The sequence below is a fragment of the Microcaecilia unicolor genome, chromosome 11 (assembly GCF_901765095.1).
Source record: "Microcaecilia unicolor chromosome 11, aMicUni1.1, whole genome shotgun sequence".
Lineage (NCBI taxonomy): Eukaryota > Metazoa > Chordata > Amphibia > Gymnophiona > Siphonopidae > Microcaecilia > Microcaecilia unicolor.
This window is the reverse complement of record NC_044041.1, coordinates 105,805,858-105,821,147: the sequence shown is the minus strand read 5'-3', so window position 1 is coordinate 105,821,147 and position 15,290 is coordinate 105,805,858. Positions and strand designations below refer to the sequence as shown.

At 45.4% G+C, this 15,290-nt stretch overlaps 1 protein-coding gene across 1 annotated transcript in view; it reads left to right on the top strand.

The window, feature by feature from the left end:
• Nucleotides 1-15,290, top strand: part of LOC115480232 (fibrillin-2-like) — a 296,051-nt gene that overhangs the window by 268,049 nt on the left and 12,712 nt on the right. Inside the window, exons 61-63 of the mRNA XM_030218752.1 lie at nucleotides 740-859; nucleotides 8,104-8,338; nucleotides 11,634-11,819. Of these exons, the coding sequence (XP_030074612.1) occupies nucleotides 740-859; nucleotides 8,104-8,338; nucleotides 11,634-11,819 (541 nt within the window). The remainder of the gene's footprint in view (nucleotides 1-739; nucleotides 860-8,103; nucleotides 8,339-11,633; nucleotides 11,820-15,290) is intronic.

The following is a 15,290-nucleotide window of genomic DNA, read 5'->3' as shown; positions in this document are numbered from 1 at the left end:
GGTTATTAATTTAGGTGAAAATGCATATGCTGGCCATAGAGCTAGTGCAAATGCCTGCGTGCACACGGGCTCCGCCCCTGTGTATACTCTTCCTGCATATGTAAGTTAAATAGGTATTTGCAGAATAGCGCTCAGGTGCACACTGACATGTACCTGTATGCTAGATTTCTAAACATTTACATGCATAAAAGTTAGTGCCTAGGTGACAGAACTGCCCTTTTCTTCATAATTCTATAAAAATCACCAAAATTTGCATGTGCAAATTTGGGCATGCGCCCAATTTGCACATGCAATTTAATTGAATAACAAGCTAATTAGCACCAATAATTGGCTTTTTAACAAGCAATTATTGTCACTAATTAGATTTAATTGGAATTTATGTACGTAAATTTAGGTGTGGGATCTGCACCTAAATTTTACGCGCGAGTAAAAAAAAGGGGGTGAGGAAATGGGAGGGTCATGGGTGGAACGGGGGTGTTCCTAGCATTTACACTCATTGTTATAGAATTAGAGGGGGATACACACCTAATTTAGGCACGTATATTTGCACCACGTTTCAGTCGGTACAAACAGCCACACCTAAAGTTAGGCATAAGCACTATTCTATAAGCCGCGCCTAACTTTAAACATGGCTTGTAGAATAGCGCTTGTTTTGGTGCCATATATAGAATTCACCCGTTTGTGTGTAATGAGACTATTTCTTAACAAGATTTTCTGGGGGTGGGTTGTCTATTTCCAGATGTAGATGAGTGTGATGGGAACCATCGCTGCCAGCATGGCTGCCAGAATGTACTGGGAGGGTACCGCTGTGGGTGCCCTCAGGGTTACATGCAGCACTACCAGTGGAACCAGTGCGTTGGTGAGTAAAATGATAGCTTCTGTTGCCCTTTGTACCTATCTAGAATGATACTGTCCATAAAACCTCTTCCAGGGTGAGAAGATCACCAGTTAGAAACATGGGCTGGGAAGCAAACACCTGCAGGAGAATATCTGCATTTTGCTTCTTCCTGTACCTTTTCTCCTCCCTGCTGCACACTGTTTAACAGAAACCGGACATCATGCTTTGCATTCACATTTAGTTAAAAAAAAATGAGAGGGAATGAATATGGCAATTCAGGGGCTCTGAATTCTTGCACCTTCCTGCAAGGACCAAAATCACCAATACAAAGTCCTGCAGCTGTCCTTTACACAGCTGTTTATTTATTTATTTGTAGCATTTATACCCTGCTCTTTCCCGCTCAATGGCAGGTTCCGTGTGGCTTACAAGGTATGGTACAAAGTCTCACATAGATGACACAAAGTATGGTACAAAGTATCAAGAGATGTTCACGTTATAAAGAGTAGAACAATATGAAGAGATGTGGGGGAGAGGATTGGAGTATAGGTAGTGCTGATGGTGAGGAATTAAGTTCAAGAATTAAGTTGGTTTGTTTGGGTAAGCTTGTTTGAAGAGGTAAGTTTTCAGCAGCTTTCGGAAGGGTGTTCATTGGTTGTTCTGATGTGTCAGGGTGTTGCGTTCCAGAGTTGGATCAGGCGACCCTCAGGGGGAGGAATGCTGGCTTCAGCCTAACCCCTGGTAAGCCTTTCCTCAGCTGAGAGGTGCCCACCTCTACCACCGGCTGCCTTTCAGGTGCTGTGGAGGACTTGCAGCTCATCTGCATATCCTTACAGCCTTCTCCGGGGTGACACCCAGGTCCACCCCGATCCACTCAGGGCCTCCGCTCTAGGTGCCCAGCACTCCCACCAGGTGCTGTGGAGGACTTGCAGCCCTTCTGCATTTCCTCACAGCTGTATCCGGGGTGACTCCAGTTCCACCCCGATCTTCTCAGGGCCTTCTCTCCAAGTGCACAGAGTTTCCAGGTGCTTTTTGGCTAGGATCAGGCGACCCTCAGGGGGAGGAATGCTGGCTTCGGCCTAACCCCTGGTAAGCCTTTCCTCAGCTGAGAGGTGCCCACCTCTACCACCGGCTGCCTTTCAGTTGCTGTGGAGGACTTGCAGCTCATCTGCATATCCTTACAGCCTTCTCCGGGGTGACACCCAGGTCCACCCCGATCCACTCAGGGCCTCCGCTCTAGGTGCCAGGGCATTTTTCTCTTTGTATCTAATCTTTTTCCAGTTGCTAAAATACCTTAATCGTTATGGCCCCTTTTCACATTCTCTTCCTAGCTCTGTCCCTTCCTAATCTTTTCCCTCACCCCCTACCTCTCTCCGCTACAGGAACTCACTTCCCATCCATTGACTTCATCACCTCACCTTCTCTCCTACCCTCTTCCTCCCTCTTGGCTTTTAATCTCCGTCTCTTTCTTCCGTCCATTTTGCCTTCCCCATTCCACCTAAATACCTCTCGCCTTCGACGCCTTCGTGGCCACACCTCTCCTACTCTCCTCCGCTCTCTTTTACTTCTTCTCTTACTCTCAGCTGGTGACATCAATCCCAATCCTGGCCCTCCTCACCAACTATTATCCAAACTCTACAGATCTCACCGTGACCTCTCTAACCTCATCTCTATTCCTCTACTCCCCTCCTCTTCTCTGCCCTTCTCTTGCGCCCTATGGAATGCCCGCTCTATCTGTAACAAACTCCCCTATATACAGGACCTCTATCTCGCGTCACCTCCATCTGCTCGCCATAACAGAAACCTGGCTCTGCCCTGATGACTCTGCTTCAGTCGCAGCCCTGTGCCATGGCGGTTATCTATTTTCACATACTCCTCGCCCTGCTGGCCGTGGGGGCGGTGTTGGACTACTTCTCTCTCCCTCCTCCAGATTTCAACCCCTTCTTCCACCTCAATCTCTCTGTTTTTCCTCCTTTGAAGTCCACTCTATCCGCCTTTTCTCTCCTCTGCCTCTTCGAATAGCGGTCATTTATCGTCCCCCTGATAAGTCCCTTTCATCCTTTCTCAGTGACTTTGACGCCTGGCTTGCCTTCTTCCATGATCCTTCCTCCCCCTCTCTCATCCTTGGTGACTTTAATATTCCTGCTAATGATCCTTCCAACTCCTATATTTCCAAGTTACTCGCTTTAACGTCGTCCTTTAATCTCCAACTATGCTCCACCTCCCCCACTCATCAAAATGGTCACTGTCTTGATCTCATCTTCTCCTCCAACTGTTCACCTTCTAGTTTCCTTGCCTCTGATCATCCCTCCTCTGATCACCATCTTATAACTTTCACACTTAAATCTCCTCCCTCCCTCCCAGTCCCGTCCTATCCTATCTAATTTATCTAGGAATCTTCACGATATTGACCCTTCATCTCTATCCTCCCATGTTTCAAACCTCCTCTCTACTGTGGCACCATCCACGTCTGTCAACGAGGCTGTTTCTTCTTACAACAATACTCTATCCTCTGCCTTAGACACTGTTGCACCTTTGATGACCCGCCCTGTAAGGCGTACAAAACCCCAACCTTGGCTGAATTCTAATATCCGCTACCTACGTTCCTGTACCCGCTCCGCCGAACGCCTCTGGCGGAAATCTCGGGCCCTTGCTGATTTCTTACACTTTAAGTTCATGCTGACCTCCTTTCAATCTGCTCTTTTACGTGCCAAACAGGATTATTATATCCAACTGACCAACTCTCTTGGCTCTAATCCTCGACTTCTCTTCACCACATTGAACTCTCTCCTCAAGGTGCCCCCTCCCCCAACTCCCCCTTCATTATCTCCTCAGACCCTTGCTGAATTCTTTCACAACAAGGTTCAAAAGATAAACCTTGCTTTCTCTACCTCACCAGCTCTCCCTCCACTAGTCCGTTCCCCTCTCTCTCCTTCCCCTCATTCCCTTTCCTCCTTTCCTGAAGTTACTATTGAGGAAACTACACGTCTCCTTTCTTCCTCAAAATGTACCACCTGTTCCTCTGATCCCATTCCCACCCACCTTCTTAATGCCATCTCTCCTACTCTTATTCCTTTTATCTGTCACATTCTCAATCTCTCACTTTCCACTGCGACTGTCCCTGCTGCCTTTAAACATGCTATGGTCACACCTCTCCTTAAGAAGCCTTCACTTGACCCTACTTGTCCCTCTAATTACCGACCCATCTCCCTCCTTCCTTTTCTCTCCAAATTACTTGAGCGTGCTGTTCACCGCCGCTGCCTTGATTTTCTCTCCTCACATGCTATTCTTGACCCATTACAATCTGGTTTTCGCCCTCTCCACTCAACCGAAACTGCGCTTACTAAAGTCTCCAATGACCTATTACTGGCTAAATCCAGAGGTCAATATTCCATCCTCATTCTTCTTGATCTTTCCGCTGCTTTTGACACTGTCGATCACAACATACTTCTCGATACCCTGTCCTCACTTGGATTCCAGGGCTCTGTCCTTTCCTGGTTCTCTTCCTACCTCTCCCTCCGCACCTTTAGTGTTCACTCTGGTGGATCCTCTTCTACTTCTATTCCTCTGCCTGTCGGCGTACCTCAGGGTTCTGTTCTTGGTCCCCTCCTCTTTTCTATCTACACTTCTTCCCTTGGTTCATTAATCTCATCCCATGGCTTTTCCTACCATCTCTATGCTGATGACTCCCAAATCTACCTTTCTACCCCTGATATCTCACCTTGCATCCAAACCAAAGTTTCAGCGTGCTTGTCTGACATTGCTGCCTGGATGTCTCAACGCCACCTGAAATTAAATATGACCAAAACCGAGCTTCTCATTTTCCCCCCCAAACCCACCTCCCCGCTCCCCCCGTTTTCTATTTCTGTTGATGGCTCTCTCATTCTCCCTGTCTCCTCAGCTCGAAACCTTGGGGTCATCTTTGACTCTTCTCTCTCCTTCTCTGCTCATATCCAGCAGACCGCCAAGACCTGTCGTTTCTTTCTTTACAACATCCGTAAAATCCGCCCCTTTCTTTCCGAGCACTCTACCAAAACCCTCATCCACACCCTTGTCACCTCTCATTTAGACTACTGCAATCTGCTTCTTGCTGGCCTCCCACTTAGTCACCTCTCCCCTCTCCAGTCAGTTCAAAACTCTGCTGCCCGTCTCATCTTCCGCCAGGGTCGCTTTACTCATACTACCCCTCTCCTCAAGACCCTTCACTGGCTCCCTATCCGTTTTCGCATCCTGTTCAAACTTCTTCTACTAACCTATAAATGTATTCACTCTGCTGCTCCCCAGTATTTCTCCACACTCGTCCTTCCCTACACCCCTTCCCGTGCACTCCGCTCCATGGATAAATCGTACTTATCTGTTCCCTTCTCCACTACTGCCAACTCCAGACTTCGCGCCTTCTGTCTCGCTGCACCCTACACCTGGAATAAACTTCCTGAGCCCCTACGTCTTGCCCCATCCTTGGCCACCTTTAAATCTAGACTGAAAACCCACCTCTTTAACATTGCTTTTGACTCGTAACCACTTGTAACCACTCGCCTCCACCTACCCTCCTCTCTTCCTTCCCGTTCACATTAATTGATTTGATTTGCTTACTTTATTTATTTTTTGTCTATTAGATTGTAAGCTCTTTGAGCAGGGACTGTCTTTCTTCTATGTTTGTACAGCGCTGCGTATGCCTTGTAGCGCTATAGAAATGCTAAATAGTAGTAGTAGTAGAGTTGGCTGCCTATAACGGAGAAGTTGGACGCATAGTAGGTTTTGTATTTGAGGAATTTGCAGTTGGGAAGATGAAGATTGAGATATGTACGAGAAGATTTGGACCCGTTCCTGGTTGGAAGATTGATCAAGTTGGTCATGTAGCTTGGAGATTCGCCAGGAGGATCTTGTGGATCATTGTGTGGGCTTTGAAGTTTATGCGTTCCTTGATAGGGAGACAGTGAAGTTTTTCATGAAGTGGTGTTGCACTTTCAAATCATGATTTGCCAAAAAATGAGTCTGGCTGCTGTGTTTTGGGCGGTTTGTAGTTTTTTCATGATTTGGGCTTTGCAACCGATGAAGATGCTGTTGCAGTAGTCGGCATGGGTGAGTACTGTGGATTGTACTAGGTTGCGGAAAGTTTTCTGTGGGAGGAATGGTTTTACTCTTTTCAGTACCCACATCATGTTGAACATCTTCTTCGTCGTGGCTTTTGCATGAGTATCCAAAGTTAGGTGTTTATCTAATGTTACTCCTAGGATTTTTAGATTGTCAGATATTGGGATTGTAACATCTGGGGTGGTCAGGGTGGTTGGGAGCAGAGTAGTGTGTTGTGATGAAAGGATTAGGCATTGAGTATTTTCTTTGTTCATTTTCATCTTGAAGGTGTTGGCCCAGGTTGCTAGGATGTTCATGGCAGTAATTATTTTCTCCGAGGTTTCTGTAAGGTTGGATTGGAAAGGGATGAATATTGTGACGTCATCAGCGTAGATGAAGGGGTTAAGTCCGGATTTGGATAGGGATTTGGCCAAAGGAATCTTTATAAGGTTGAAGAGGATTGGGGATAGAGGTGAGCCTTGGGGGACTCTGCATTTTGATGACCATGCAGGCAATATTGATGAGGTTGATTTGACCTGATATGATCTGGTGGTGATAAAACTTGTTCTTGTTCACCATTCCTGGATACTGCATTGAGAATATGGATCCTGAAGCACAGGATGTGTTTTGATTTTCTTTTTGAAGGGCAGTGTATCAAGTTGTATAAGTAAATAAATAAATAATAGTTGGAGGCAGAGGTACAGAAATATCCCTCTAGCTACCTGATCCATTTGGTTGTACGGGAACAGATAATGTATTTATCTCTGAGTGGGTCTGAGCTCTGTATTCCAGAGCAAAAAAGGTATGTACAAGAAAAGAAAAGTTGTTATCTGTAATGGAGGTTCTGAGTAGACTAGAAGTGTGCACAGGGACAGGAACAACAGAAAATCCATAGGAGTGTGAGGAAATGGTAGCAATATGATGGGGATAGGTAGGGAATGGAAAGAACTGAGTGAGGATGGAGTCCAAATTATGTCTCTGTGCACATTTCTACTTGGAACTCCTGCCACAGCCCATCTTCAGAACATTCTTTTTCAGCTGCAGGACGCAATCAAGGAACGTAGAACCAGAGCTCTGTCTCTGTAGTTGGACCGCACGATCATTAGGGACTTTGATGTTCAAGAAAGCAATGTTAATAATAAGAATATGCTGGCTGATATTCAAAATGATTTAACTGGCCAGAAACAGCCACCGTTTAGTTAAATTGTTCACAGCTATCCGGCCTTTTTCTGTGGCACTTAGCCGATTACCTCTGCTGAAAATGACTAGTTAGCGCTGAATTCAAAAGCAGGTTTTCCAGGGGCGGAATCAGGTTGTGCTGATATTCAGACCCTCACTGCATAAGTAAACCGCTTAAATCAAGCCGCATAAATCGCAGTATTATATTAAACTTCTGGATGACTCTGGCCAAGAGAGGGAACAGAAGAAATACATATAGTAGATCATGGATCCATGCAATCAAAAAAGCATTACGCACCTTCTGATTTGGAGCAGAACAGTCAACATTTTGTGTTTTCCTGAGAAGCAAACAAGCCTGTGTGTGGGAGTCCCCACTAAATATGTATGATCTGTGTGACTTTGCTGTCAAGGGACCATGTTTCGTGGTCTAACCTATGACTGAACTTGTCCTTCCTTTTATAATGACGTAGTGACGTCAGTTTCGGTGTCTACCCTTGACGTCAAGCCTAAAAAAAAGCCTTCCATTCTAGTGATACATTTAAACCCAAAGGCGCCACTGTGCGTAAACCAAAAATCCATTTTTGTTCTCGTTGTCTAAGTATACATCTGATGTTACCTTTCCTTTCAGTGAAACAGGGAACCCCTGTCAGGATTTAAGTTCTCAAGATAAGTAACAATCATTTAAGATAACATTGAGTCTAAAACATCACAGCTTGTACAAGCTTTCCAAAGGAAACAGGTTATTCTATATCTCAAAATGTTTTGTGGTCAATTGTAATAATCAAGTGGATGTTTTTTTTATGACTAATGATTGGGGGAGAGCCACCCACATATATGAAGGTTTTACCTTACAAGTGGATGTGAATCTCGGTGAGTCTGAAGTCTTTTTTTCTCCACTGTTGAGTGATAGATATATGCCATATGACCCTTCTAGAGATACAGAATACAAGAGGTGGTAGTTTGTCCAATTTGTGTGTTCCTCTCTGAAATGTCTCCTGACTGTGTTCTTGTTTCAGATGAAAATGAGTGTTCCAGCCCTTCATCCTGCGGCACTGCTTCCTGCTACAACACCCTTGGCAGCTTCAAATGTGTCTGTCCTTCTGGCTTTGATTTTGACCAGTCGTTTGGTGGGTGTCAGGATGTGGATGAATGCACCTCAGGAACTGGCAACCCCTGCAGCTATGGTTGTTCCAATACCGATGGTGGCTACCTCTGTGGCTGCCCTGGGGGCTTCTTTAGGGCTGGACAGGGGTAAGCACTACATTCATAGCTATCACTGGTGGACATGGCAGTATTTCCAACAGAACTCAGTGTCATTGTGCATCTCCAGTGCAGTTCTGGTTTTCTAACTTTCCTCTGGGCTCCATTTGGGGGCCTGACCATCCTGCATCACCACAATATGCTGTGATGGGCTCAGAAACTTCCAGTGTAAGAGAGGCCATCTTTGACAGTAGGGTGTAATGGACATGAAGGAAGGTTGAGTGTACCTGTATTCCCCAGCCAGCTTGATATAGGGAGTTAGGAGTCTAAATTTTCTGAGAGCAAAAAGTTCCCTCATTGAGCACCTACATTTAGACACCAGTTTTACTAGGGTCTTAAATATAGGCACCTAAAAAGTGGGCAAGGCCAAGAATGGAGGCAGGTTGGGCTAAGCATATTAGACACTCAGGGCCCAATATTCAGCGCTATTTAACTGGCCAGGAATGGCTCCTGGGCGGTTAAATAGCGCTTGGCTGGCTAAGTCCTAATATTCAGTGTGAGATAGCTGGTTATCTCTTGAATATTAGCGCTTTAAGGCTAGTCGCTCATATTCAGCACTAAATCAGCTACATTGAGCAGGTAAGATAGGCCTGCTATTTAAGCAGCTTATCTTTAGCTACTATTAACTTAACTGGCTAGCACCAAATATTCACTTAGCTGGTTAAGCTGCCGCAGCCAAAACTGAAACCGGATATTCAATGCCAGTCAGCAGATACGGCCCAGCATTGAATATCCGGGGTGACGGCGGAAGCTAATCATGCTACTTGCCGCTGGATAAATATCAGGGGATTGTTATTGATTTCCAATGCTCAGCACCTAATTTTGGAGCCTAAGGGGGGAATTCATCAAGCAGCATTCAAAGCCTTAAGTCACATTATTTGGCCTTTAACACTACTTAAATGGCGCTTCCACTGCCTGACAAAAAAATATTATTTTTTGTCAGGCGGTGGAAGTGCCATTTAAGTAGTGCACAGAAACATACTTTATGCATAAACAATAGGCATAGGGTATCTGTATTTAAAATATTGTTTATTAACACTAACCAGCAACCAGCGTGTGAATCCAGAAAACAGGAATAGATCCTGTGTACTTCTTAAGGCAACGAGATGACATCACCGGGGGGGGGGGGGGGGGGGTCTGTTGAATATACTGGATGGTTGGATTAGCAAGGCTTAGATCATCGATGATCTAAGCCTTGCTAATCCAACCATCCAGTATATTCAACAGACCCCCCCCCCCCCCCCCCCGGTGATGTCATCTCGTTGCCTTAAGAAGTACACAGGATCTATTCCTGTTTTCTGGATTCACACGCTGGTTGCTGGTTAGTGTTAATAAACAATATTTTAAATACAGATACCCTATGCCTATTATTTATGCACAAAGTATGTTTCTGTGCATTTTATAAAGGTTACCATTGTTTTTACTTATCCGATAACGGCTCGGTCCTGTTTACTTCTGATATTCGAGACTGTACTGTAAGCTCTTTCATTAAAACTTGGGGTCCATGGGTCAGTTTTAGCATACAGTAGAAAAGATGCCGGTACTCAATACCCCCCAAGTACTCCCTCAAAAAAAGCCTTGGTTTTGCATCTTATTACCATACAAGTACCATAATGTGACTTGCAGTGATAGACTGCAAGATGAGTTAGGGCCCAAAAATTGTAGTAAAATAACCCCCGTTTTTTGCTGAGGTTATTTCACTGCCCGGCAACATCAGGCTGTAAAGTTGCAACTCGCCACCCTTGGCATAAGTGTTCCCTAACATAAGCCCTTCCCACCCCTTCAAGTTCAAGCCCCCCACTCCCCACCTCACAGGTAATCCTTGCCCCATCAAAGTGTTACCTTGATATCATTGGTGGTCTGAAGGGGGCCAGGAGCTGTTCGGGTAGAAGCGATGCCGAGTCACTACTGCCCAGTCTAACGCCGCTTCCAAAATGGTGAGTACCAGTAGGGGTCATATTTCCACATAATCCTTATATGGAAATTTGATCCCTAGTTGTAGTTGCATGAGACTACCGCTAGGCAGGGGCGTAGCCAGACCTTGGCGGGAGGGGGATCTAGAGCCCAAAGTGTGTGTGGGGGGCACATTTTAGCCCGCCTCCCCTCCCCCGCCACTTCCACCCCCCCCCCACCCCCGCCACTGCCACCGCCGCAAGGTACCTTTGCTGGTAGGGGTCCCCAACCCCCGCCAGCCAAAGCTTTTTTTTGTTCAGCGCCGGTCTCCGGCGTGCTGCTTTCGCTGAGCTGTGCTTTCTTGAGTCCTGACGTCATGCACGTTCCTTTAAGTGAAACTGAGCATGCTCAGTTTCACTTAAAGGAACGTGCAGGTGCGCCGCGTTCACTGATCTGTGATTTCTTCCTCCTGACGTCCTGCACAAACACAGCATGCCGGAGACCGGAGCTGAAGACGGCTGGCAAGGGTTGGGGACCCCCGCCAGCAAAACCAGGGGCCCCGGACTAAATCTGGGGGGGGCCTAGGCCCCCGTGGCCCCACCTAGCTACGCCCCTGCCGCTAGGGGCACCATTTTGGATGTGGCACTGGACTGGGCATTGCTGTTGCCCAAAGACCTCCCAGACCCCACCCCTGGACAACCAACCAAGGAAACCTTTTGAGGGGTCAAGATCTACCTGTGAAGTGGGGGGAGGGGAGTGAGGGGCTTGAACTTGAGTGGGCAGGGCTTAAGCCAGGGGTGGCCGGGAGCTGGGGGGAGACCTAACTCTAGCATCTCAGGAGTATCGGAATGCAGCTGTGCAGCCTGATGCTTTCAGGCATATAGAATAACGCAGCTTGCAAGGTACTGCAATCTTGCAGGTTGCTGAATCCAGCAGTAAATTGAGGTGCGGTAAAAAGCGAACTTTTACCGCACCTTGATGAATTCCCCTCCTAAATGTAGGGAAACAAAATGACAAGTACATTTTAGGTTCCTCATCTATGTACTTAAAATAGGTGCCTATATTGAAATGACATTGCACCAGTGCAGCTGTGATTTGAAAATGGGCCCTGGTTTTATTTAGCCTGTGTTAGCTTCTTCCTTTCCCCCTCTCTCTCTTCTTGAAGCTTTTCTCATTTTCTCTATTTTTCCACCACCCACATCAATAAAATAGAAACTCTATACTCTGCTGATTTTGATGGGCTGGTGTGGTATATCATTCTCATAGATATTCTAGAATTGAGATCTTTTTTCTTGTTGCCTCATTTGTGAGGAAAAGATGCTAAATGTCTGCTTTATTGTTTCCGTCACTGACCTGTATGACTGATGCAGCATTTTATTTCCCTGCATCGTAGGCACTGCGTTTCTGGGCTGGGCTTTGGCCAGAGCTCCTACTTGCCAGCCCCTGCTGAAGAGGATGAAGAGAACTTGCTATCCCCTGAGAGCTGTTATGAGTGTAAAATTAATGGTTATCCAAAACGGGGCCGCCAGCGTCGCAGTGCCAACATAACAGGGCCTCATGAGGTAACAGGGAGCATCATGTTTTTGACTGTCTGTGCTGCCAGTGTCTCTTGCTGTTTTAACACCATCACCTTATGCAAGTTTGGCTGCGAGAATCATGAATGAACAGAACCAAATGAACCAAAGCAAGGGTGCTGTCACACAGTGAAACACAATGGTGGTGACATCTAGAAAATAATATAATGAACCACGCAAGTTTTATATCATGGGTGCTTCTTAAAATGTTTACTAATTTCAAGCATACAGTGGGGTAGAGTTTCTCAGTGGTGTGCAGTAAAATGGCTGATCTGCCCATATGCTGTATGGGAAATACAGGGGCCCTTTTACTGAGGCACATAGGCACTGGCACTACCGCACAGCTACCGCATGCCCCGGGTGGTAATTCCATTTTTGGCGCATGCCCAAAACACCCGGTTAGCGTGTGAGTCCTTACTTCAAAGTCAATGGGTGGCGTTAAGGTCTCAGGCCAAAAATGGAGGTGGACTGGATTTCATTTTGCCGCACGTACATTTTCCAGCACAATAAAAAAAATCCCTTTTTTCCAGACACGCTCAGGAAATGGACCAGCACACGTCCAAAACACTTTGGGCCCACAGAAAGGGTGTGTTGATTTTTGCTACACGCCTCTCTGCTGCTCTATGAGGCTTAAAACCACCAGCTCAAACTATAGTATAGTTAGTTATGTTAAAAATTTATAACCCGCTCTATCTAAAATTCTAGGTGGGGTTCAAAAAATATGCACAGTAAAATACAATAAAAACAATATCCCCAGGATTCTATATATGGCGTTAATCAAGGCTGTTAATTGGATGTTAATAAACAATTATCAGCACTATTAAGATTTATTCGCACAACTTGCCAAGCGTATTCTGTAACATGGTGCTCATAAATTTTTAAGTTGCATAGTTGGAAAGGGAGCGTGGCCATGGGCGAGGTGTGGGTGTTTCTACAATCTATGCGCATAGTTATAGAATGCACCCACTCTACGCTTAATTTAGTTGTCGGGATTTACGCCAAGTAAAACATGGCGTAAATGGCAGTGACTAAATTTGGTCGCGTGGAAAGGCGCTTGGCATATTCTATATGCACGTAGAAATTTAAGCGTGTTCTATAAAATATAGGCATACTTTAGAGAATACGCCTAGGCATATTTCTTTTCCGCGTGGAATTTTCAGACGCCATATAGAGATTCTAGCCCTATGGAGTATATATGGCGCCTAAAAAATTGGCGCTGTAATCAGTGCCGACTAAGCATATTCTATAATCGGCATCTAGATTTAAGCGTATGATTAGTTGATATTTCAGCGCTGATATCTGCGCACATCCATTTATGCCAACGAAAACCTGGTGTACATCTCAACACGCAGATTTAGGTGCACTGGGCCATATTCTATAACTAGGTGCCTAAATTTTAGAACGCCCATAAAACACCCATAACCCTGCCCCCTTTTGCCTCCATGCGTTAGAAGTTCGGCGCACATCGTTACAGAATATGCTTAGCGAGTTGTGCACCTAAATTCTAATCAGTGCCAATTACTGCTCATATTGCTTGTTAAGTGCTGTTATCAGCACTCATTAGCTTGTTAAGCCAATTAAGTACGCGCGATGTTATAGAACCCATGTCGATTTCGGCACCTAACTGAGCGCACTATATAGAGTCTGGGGGTATATGCTTAAACGTTTCTCAATATTGCTATTAATATTTGTCCAAAAAGAAAATTAAATGCTATCAAAAGCTTGCTGAAATAAAAATGCTTTTAGGTGGGTTAGTGCAGCTATAAAGCCGAGCACTAACCGATTAGTGCATGAGCTCTTACCACCTACATAATGGTGCTCACGCGCTAATGGGAAAAGTAGCGCTTGGCCATTGATAGTGCAAATAAAAAAAAATTGATCGTTTTACCCCTGCAGTAAAAATGGCCATGAGGTGTGGGAATGACCCACGTAAGGACGTGCTAAAGCCACTTTTTACCACAGTTTATTTATTTATTTGTTGTATTTGTACCCCACAATTTCCCACCTATTTGCAGGCTCAATGTGGCTTACATAGTACCGTCAAAGGTGTTTGCCCAGTCGGTGGATAAGAAATACAAAGTTGTATAGTGATCGTATGAGGTATAAGTGGAGGGTCGAAATGGATGAAGATTGCGTGTTGTCCTGTGCGATCATAGTCATGCTGTGTTGGTAGGTGAAGAGGGTTTCGTGGGGTCGTTGGGGTAGGCCTTTTTGAAGAGGTTGGTTTTCAGTGATTTCCTGAAGTTCAAGTGGTCTTGGATTGTTTTCACAGCTTTTGGGAGCCCAATCCATAGTTGTGCGCTTATGTAAGAGAAGCCGGCTGCATAAGTTGTTTTGTATTTCAGTCCTTTGCAATTTGGGTAGTGTAGGTTTAGGTAGGATCTTGATGATCTGACTTTGTTTCGTATTGGTAAGTCTATGAGGTCTGTCATGTATTCTGGGACTATGCCATATATGATTTTGTGGACTAAGGTGCAGGTTTTGAAGATGATCCATTCTTTGATTGGAGGCAATGCAACTTTTCTCGGAGGGGTTTGGCACTTTTGAAGCGTGTTTTGCTGAATATCAGCCTGGCTGCTGTATTTTGGGCGGTCTGGAGTTTTTTTATGAGTTGTTCTTTGCAGCCTGCTTAGATTCCGTTGCAATAATCTGCATGGCTTAGGACCATTGATTGTATTAGGTATCGAAAAGTTGCTCCTGGGAAGAAAGGTTTTAATCATTTGAGCTTCCACATTGAATAGAACATTTTCTTTGTTACAGAATTTGGTAAAAGAATCCCTACATTTTTAATGGGTCTCATAGGGTTTCTATTTATTTAATGACTGAATATATAACTCACCTAGGGGTCCTTTTACTAAGGTGCACTGAAAAATGGGCTGTGCTAGTGTAGGCGCATGTTTTGGACATGCACAGATCCATTTTTCAGTGTACCTGTAAAAATGCCTTTTTTGTGGGGGGGTGAAAATGGCCGTGCAGCAAAATGAAAATTGGCGCACATTCATTTTGGGTCTGAGACCTTACCGCCACCCATTCACTTAGCGGTAAGGTCTCATGCATTAACTGGGCAGTAATGGTCAACACGCAAATAATACCGATTACCGCCCAGTTTTCGCCACACGCCGGAAAATAAAATATATTTTCCGGCACGCATTGTGGACGCGCGTAAAAAATGAAATTACCGCCCGGGCCACATGGTAGCTGGGTGGTAACTCAGCATTGACGCAAGTTGGGGTGCACGTAGGCGCTTACGTGGCTTAGTAAAAGGACCCCCTAGGCTCCACAATTCAAGGTGAGGCACAAGAAACATTTAGAGGCCCTTTTACTAAGCAGCGGTAGCGGCCAATCCAGAACTACCACCGGCCCAACGCGGGCACTGGCAGTAGTTTGACCCCCTGTGTGCGGCATTTTTGGAGCTAGGGAAAATAGGTTCCTATTTTTTACCACAGCAGTTACCCAGTGGTAATCAGCACTGCCCA